Source organism: Psammomys obesus, unplaced genomic scaffold, assembly GCF_907164565.1.
Source record: "Psammomys obesus unplaced genomic scaffold, mPsaObe1.curated_primary_1811, whole genome shotgun sequence".
NCBI lineage: Eukaryota > Metazoa > Chordata > Mammalia > Rodentia > Muridae > Psammomys > Psammomys obesus.
In genome coordinates, this window is record NW_026594014.1 from 1,826,347 (window position 1) to 1,834,667 (window position 8,321).

Sequence of the window (8,321 nt, forward strand, 5' to 3'; positions counted from 1 at the left end):
ATGAGACCTGATAGGCTAGAGTTAGATAGTAGGGGAGTACAACTCTCAGTGGACTATGGGAGGGACATGGGGGGGGGGATAGGGAAGGACAGTGGGACCAGCAAAAGATGAGGGACGGGGTTACAACTGGGATACAAAATGAATAATTTGTAATAAATAACAATAAAGAAAAATTAAAAATATTGTGATTAAAACATGAGGAAAATTATTGGGCACTGAATGCATTACTGAACACCACTGAGGACTCACTCACTTGAAATGAGCCCCACAAATAATGAGCGAAATACTGTATCGTGATTATATCTTGATTTTTTTCAGGACTACTTCAAGCCTGGAAGAAATTTTGAAAATCCAGAAGTAATTGTATACCTGAAGCAGTACAATGCTTTCCTGAGTAAGCAGTATAAGTCATGGCCTCTAGGTCAAATAGGACATGAAAGGCTCATGGACATGTCCAGAGAAACTTCAGACAGCCTGCCCACCTGGAAGCCACAGCCTTTGCAGAAGCCACATTCACAGTATGTGTTGTGAACCTAAATTCAGTTCTACTTATGTAGAACTATGTATGTTTCAGAGATAACAGCCTGTAGCAGGTTTATAAAATCTGAAAAACTTGGGAATCTTTTGTACATTTTGAAATAATCTGAATTCTTGAGGTTTCTGGAATCCATTGTATAGTTTTTAGGTGCTGGCATATGTTGTCTCTTTCTAAATAATGTGTGATATGACAATTTGCTGGAAACAAGGTTTTATATCATTAAGTTCCTATTACTATTAATCTGCTGAGAGATCGCAAGATTTCCTCTAGTTAATGTTTTCTCCTGGAGAGCATCATGTGCATTTTATATGTTTATGACCATATTGAATGAGAAGAGGTCACCTTAGTTATTTTATTTTGATTTTATTCAGGATCAAACCCAAGTGCCTCACATGTGAAAGGCAAATACTCTGCCACTGAGTTAGCTTTTATAAAGAATTTCCTTTAGCTGGTTATGTGACTCACACCTGTAATCCAAACACTTGAAAAGTTGAAGTAGGACCTTATTTAGCATGGAATGAAACTTTACTCCAAAACTACAAAGCAATTTTCTCCTTATAGTACCAAGATTTCACCAGTGCATATGCTGTGCAAATTCTGGAGTGTGTTGTTGAGAAATGTGAAGTTTTCTGAGGCCAGTTGGCCACCCTGCCATGATAGTGGTAAGCTTTTCATTGGCAAGAGCTAAAAGATTTTAAAACTAATGTTACTGTCACCTTGTTTTGCCCCTTTTCTAAAAGTTGCTCTTTATCTATGTACTACACTTTTATTTAATCAATGTGTTTAATTACCTGTGGATGGGTGCTCACACCTGTCATCCTAGTACTTTAGAGAAAGACACAGAAATTCAAGACTCAACTGGGCCAAATAGTTTCAGGATAACCAAAGATACAAAGAGATCCTGTTACAAAATACTCACAAAAGTTGGAGATAGGTATATCTAAGTATATTTGTATATTTAAGTATACGAATTAGACCAGCTGTGGGTTAAAATTCAAATAAATGGTGAAAGAAGTATGGCTCAGCAGGAAAAGTATATACTATGCAAGCCAGATACCTAAGGTTGATCCCAGGATCCCTTTGTGGAAGGAGAAACCAACTTAAAATTGTCCTCTGAACTTCAAACTCTCATCACAGCACTCCTATTCCTGTCATGACACATATACCCCCCCCCCACAGATACACAATACTATTTTGTAATTGTCTAAACAGGAATTTTGGTCTTGGGCTAAATTTAAAAACTTGTGATTGGATTAAAATGTCAAATTGACTTACGTATATGTATAATTTAATGGATAATTATTGCAATGAAGAAGTATTTCTTCTTTCCATTTTTTATTTTAATTTTTATTTATTACACTTTATATTCCCCTGTGGCCCTCTTCCTCTTCCCCTCCCAATCCCACCATAAATCCCCCTTCTCTACACATGCCCCTCCCCATGTCCACTGATAGGGGAGGTCTTCTTCTCCTTCCTTCTGGTCCTAGTCTATCAGGTCTCATCAGGAGTGGCTGCACTGTCCTCTTCTGTGGCCCGGTAAGGATCCCCGTCAGGGGGAGGTGATCAAAGAGCAGGCCAATCAGTTCATGCCAGAAGCAGTTCCTGTTCCCATTATTATGGAACCCACTTGGACACTGAACTGCCATGGGCAACATCTGTGCAGGGGTTCTAGTTTATCTCCATCAATGGTCCTTGGTTGGAGTATCAATCTCAGAAAGACCCCTGTGCCCAGATTTTTGGTTCTGCTGCTCTCCTTGTGGAGCTCTTGTCCTCTCCAGGTCTTATTATTTCCTACTTTCATGAAATTCCCTGCGCTCTGCCCAAAGGTTGGCCATAAGTCTCAGCATCTGCTTGATACCCTGGAGGGTAGAGCCTTTCAGAGGCCCTCTGTGGCAGGCTCCTGTACTGTTCCATTTTCTCCTTCTTCTGATGTCCATCCTTTTGCCTTTTTGTATGGGGTTTGAGCATTTAGCCAGAGTCCTCCTTCTTGATTAGTTTCTTTAGGTGTATAGATTTTAGTAGGTGTATCCTATATTTTATGTCTAATATCCACTTATGAATGAGTATATACCTTGTGTGTCTTTTTGCTTCTGGGATAGCTCACTCAGGATGATCTTTTCCAGTTCCCACCATTTACCTGCAAATTTCATGATTTCCTTGTTTTTTTATCGCTGAGTAATATGAAGAAGTATTTTTATGTGTCATTATTTCTCCATTTTTTTCTAGAGCTCCTTTTAATCAACTGGCATCCTTATGTGTCACCTTAGACTTATTTGAGATAGGATATCATGAGGCCAAGGCTGGCCTTGAATATTAAGGGTATCAGGTTACCATGTGTAGCTGAGAAAGACTTTTCTCAAAAGGCTTAATTTTAGTGAGCTGCCTGTTCTGCAGACTGCAGTCTTTACCCTAATACACAAAATTTTATTTGTAGAGCCATACATAATTATACAGAGATGTGATGGATGTAACGTAACAAGGAAGGGCAGTTCATTCACTCCTATGGACTTGTGCTGGGACAGAAAATTCCTGTTTGCTTTAGATACAGCAATTAATAGGACATTTTAAAACTCCTTTCCTCCAAGAAAAAAAACATGTACATGTCTTGTTCTGGTAATTTCACTAAGTGCCAACATTCACAAACTGAAGGCACAATATACAAACCTTTCCAGGGACCTGGAATCATGGCTCAGGGGCTAAGTATGCATACAAAGCTCGTGGAGGACAGAGTTTGGTTCCTATACCCAGGCTGCCATCATCTCTTTTGACTATGAATGAAATCAATGCCTAGTCTAGATTTGCCACTTTCCATAACTCTGTTGTAACATGTATCCCAAATTCACTGCTCTTCTTTCTCGTGGGACCTTCTTGTCTGATCAGTTTTTGTTGCTGTTGTTTTTGTTTCTTGAGGCTGGGTCTCATATATCCCAAGCTTGACACAAGGATGACCTGTGGCACAGCCATTTCTAGGGTAACAGTAAAAATCATAAAGCCAACATAGCTACTTGACAAAGATCCACCAAAGCTGAGTTGAGTGACATGATCACTGTGATGCAGTCTTCCACTCTTTTGGCCGTGATATCTAAGTGTCACATGCTTGGGGGGAGATTATTATTTGTACAACTTGGGGATTGATGGACATTTTATAATTGTTTACGCTTTCTCCCAGCTGAAATCCCCAGTGGTGGGGACCATGGAGACTGAAGAGACCACCCTCTACCTAACCAAACAGTACTCCTTTTGGAGAGAGGGGAACACCAACTCACCTACAAAAACTTCCACTCAGAATTTACCCTGCCTTCAGGATATGCAGGGATTAAGACAGAGCAGAGATCAAGTGAAAGTGCAACCAATGCCTGGTCCTACCTCAGACCCACTCCATGGGAGAAAGCCAACCATTGACACTAATGATGATGCTCTGCTATGTTTGCAGATGAAAGCGTAGCCCAGCTGTCCTCTGAGAGGCTCTGCATGCACTGGATTGAAACAGAAACTGAGACTCACAGCCAAAGAATGGGTAGAGTATAGGAATCCTCATAGAAGAGTGGATGAAAGGACAGAACAACCTGGAAGGGATGGGAACTCTACAAGAAAATTAACAGTCCCAACTAACCTGGGCACAGCAGGGTTTGCAGAGACTGAAGCACCAAGCAAGGACCATATATGGAATAGACCACAACACTCTACACATATATAGCCAATGGGCAGCTTTGCTGTCATGTGGGTCCCCCAGAAAAAAGATCAGGAGCTGTCTTTGATGCAGTAGTTTTATATAAGGCAAAGCCTTCTCTGGTTTCAGCTCTATTATTCTCATTCACCTTCTCTGAGGGTGCTCACACTCTTTTATGTTCTAGCTGAAAACTGGTCCCTGTTCAAGAGCCATTTATCACTATTATAGGGATGATGGGACCTCAGAGAAGAGAGCTGACAAATTAAGAAGACTAAAGGCTCATGTAGTACCCAAGTTTGTTCAGCAGCCCAGACAAACTTTGATGTTTAAGAAAATTTATCTGAGTATAGTTTTGATGTGTTCAAGCTGGATAAAATTACAAAAACAAAAATCACATGGGACAAAGGCATATTTTTCCACAGAAGAATATGAAGGATAGTTTAAAAATGTAACTGATTAATAGCAAACAAAAATGAGTAAAAGTAAGTAAATTCAGTTCTAATGGTATATTGGGAGGAACACAAAATCACATTCTAAGAATAACATTGTGCTTTAATGAAATCTAGCTCCTAGCAGTCTTGTTTTCCTGAGTGTTCATGCAAACACTCAGAACTCATCTCACATGATTCCATTCCAGGAATGTTCCAACAATATACATTAATTAAATTTATTTTATTTTAATTAAAAACAAAGATATACATGAAGAAAGCCCTTTTTAAAATACAGAGTAGCAGACACATACACATTATATATACAATATTTTCACATCATAAAACTACTTGGTGCCAAGGAAAGCCCAAAAGTTCATGAGATGTCATGGACCAGGATTTACTGGTAGTTCTGTGCCAACTGATATAGGTGGGTATCCAAGAGCAGCAGTACCACTGGGTCAACACAATTCCCAAAGATGTCATTATAATGTAGAAAATGAAGATGCTTCTACTCATTCTGCCTTCTATAACTTCTAGGTGCCCTTGCTATTGGGCATTGAAAGACTGAATACATTTCAATCCATTCATGAATGGACACTGCACATTGGCTCTTATTATACTTGTTAACACAGTTCTCTAGATGTGAACAAAGACAATGAAAGATTTGGATGTATAAAGATGAGTCCAGATTGTGTTAAGGAAAGTTCCCTAATGTGATATATGCTGTAAAACATGATTATTTTTATTTAAATGCATAGCAGTTTTGCCTGCAAGTGTGTCTGTGGGAGGGTGTTGAAAACCCTGAACCTGGACTTAACAGACAGTTGTGAGCTTCCATGTGTGTGCTGAGAACTGAACCCTACTACTCTGAAAAAAAAAATCTTCCCAACCCTCCCTTTTCAGGTACTTTTGGAGACAGGGTTTCTATACATAATTATGGTCCCTCTATGTGCCCCAAGATGGCCTCAAACTCAAGAAAGATCTACCTAACTCTAGTTGTAGGATTACAAGCATGAAACACTAAGACCAGATGAGACATGTTTTCTAAATGACCCATCTATGAATCAGACAGTGAAAGGATAATGTAAGATTTAAGCAGTAATATTTCTTGAAAATTTTCAATGTATTATTTTTAAGTGGTGAATCATTTCCTATATTTCTGTATTCTCGAATACAACAGGTTTACAATTTGAAAAGGAGCCAGTATTTTAATGGTGGAGTGTTTCTACTAATCTTTCTTCTATGTCACTGAAGCCCCAGTGACATAGCTTAGTGGGAAAAACGTATGTGGAGTGCAAAGCTCTATTTCATTTATTAGGTTCAGGTTTTTGTTTTTGTTTTTTTTTAACCACTGTGAATTCTTTCATGTTTTTAAAGGTTGCTACAAGATGCAGCTAGGGCATCGATTATGTTCATATGGTTTTAGTCCACCTGATTTCTTTCATGACTCAAAAGACAACACTTCTGTGAAAAGGTTTATCCACATTGATTACATTGTTAGGGTTTCTCTCCAGTATGAAATCTTTCATGTTTCTGAAGACTACTGTTTTGTGCAAAAGCTTTACATTAATAGGGTTTCTCTTCACTATGACTTCTTTCATGTTTCCGAAGATCACTGTTACATGCAAAGGGTTTACCACATTCATTACATTCAAAGGGTTTCTCTCCAGTATGAATTCTTTCATGAATTTGACAATCGCTTTTACGTGTAAAGGCTTTACCACATTGATTACATTCATAGGGTTTCTCTCCAGTATGAATTATTTTATGTCGGTGAAAAGAACTATCATCTGCAAAAGCTTTACCACATTGATTACATTCAAAGGGTTTCTCTCCAGTGTGAATTCTTTCATGCCGGTGAAGAGCACTCTTTTCTGCAAAGGACTTATGACATTGCTTACAGACATAGGGTTTCTCTCCAGTATGTCGTCTTTCATGCCTGTGAAGAACACCTTTATATGCAAAGGCTTTACCACACTGATTACATTCGTAGGGTTTCTCTCCAGTATGACGCCTTTCATGCCTATAAAGCAAACTTTTATATGCAAAGACCATACCACATTGATTACATTCATAGGATTTCTCTCCAGTATGGAATTTTTCATGAATTTGAAGATGACTATTACACATAAAGGCTTTACCACATTCATTACATTCACAGAGTTTCTCTCCACAATGACTCCTTTCATGGTTTTGAAGATAACTGGGACATGTAAAGGTTTTACCACATTGATGATATCCATGCTTTTTTTCTCTGGTATGAGATCTATGTACTTGATGAAGACTTTGACATGCTTTATCACTTTGAATATATTCATAGGGTTTCATTTCCAAATGAGTTCTTGGGAGTAATTGTAAAGAGGAATCAGATTTAAAGGCTTTATCATGTGGATTACATTCATAGAAATCCTCTTCATTATTGGTTGTTTTGTGTACTTGAAGATACCTGTGATGGTTAAAGACTTTAGTACATGGCCCATATATATTACTTTCTTTTTCCATATGAGCTTTCTCACCTCTTTCAAGAGATGTAAAAGATCTCACAGGTTTACCACACCGATTATTTGCATAACCTTTTTCTATAGTATATTTCACATTACACATGCAAAGTAAACTATTACAGGCAGATGAATTTTCATATTTGCTGTATTCATCAGTTTTTCTACACTGTGAGTTCGCTGATGTATTCCTACTAAAGTTGGAAAAAATTGAAAACTTGTATAACAGTCATCATGTCCTATCACAGAAGGGACTACTACATATCTTCTAAGTGTTCTGGGAGAGGCAGAAGTACATTGCCTCTTTCCAAGTCCCTTCTGCTCACATGACTTGTATCTAGAGTGACAAATCATATTCCTAGTAAGCAAAGAATCACAAAACGTTTTCACACTGCATTCACATAGGCTAACCATTTGTGTCTCTTGGATATGTGGTATAGGGATTCAGGTTTCTCGACCACAACAGCCTTCACTTCTTTCATAAACTGTTCTACCCACTACTGTATGGTAAGTTACTACAAGTATATGAGGGACAATAGCTTTAATATGGATGATATCCTTATAAAAGGTCTTGTAATACACAATCTCATTGTCAATTTGTATGAATTTTATAATTAGGTGGTTGAAAACTAAGGGGATGGTAAGTTCTATAACATGGCTCTTATGTGGCTATGATTAAAATTGTGACATCTGTTAAGACCTCATTTTCTTGTCTTATTTCATTGTTTCTTTTTTGGAGCTGGAGTTGAGCTTTGGTTTTGTTTTACAAGACATTGTTTGCCTGAATAGCCTTGGCTGTCCAGGAACTCACTCTGTAGTCTAGGCTAGCCTCAGACCCTTGGGGATCTGCCTGCTTCTGCCTCCTGAGAGCTAGGATAATAAGCATGTCCCACCAATGCTGTGAATTTTGTTTTGTGTCTTAAAGAAATGATCTTCAAAAAATGATAAGCTACTTGGCAGTGAGATACATGCTACTATGAGAATTTAATAATCACCGCAAAGCTGTTCTTATTTACACTGTGGTTTTGAATTAAAACTTCAGGGTAAATTACAATTTCTTCAGAGGCAGATACATGAAAACCTGCACATCAAAATTACCTTGTTTGTCTTCTAGAACTTTGACAATGTTCAGTGTTGTGGTCTTCCCATTTATAGCCTAAAATACAGTACCAGAAAATGTAATA

The 8,321-nt window shown here is 38.2% G+C and overlaps 1 protein-coding gene across 1 annotated transcript; it reads right to left on the bottom strand.

The window, feature by feature from the left end:
• Positions 1 to 5,480: 5,480 nt before the first annotated feature.
• On the bottom strand, positions 5,481 to 6,967 carry LOC129684564 (zinc finger protein 431-like). Its single transcript, XM_055617775.1, has one exon. It carries the CDS (start codon positions 6,965 to 6,967, stop codon positions 6,206 to 6,208), a length of 762 nt encoding a protein of 253 aa, XP_055473750.1. The 3' UTR covers positions 5,481 to 6,205.
• Between the last annotated feature and the right edge of the window lie 1,354 nt (positions 6,968 to 8,321).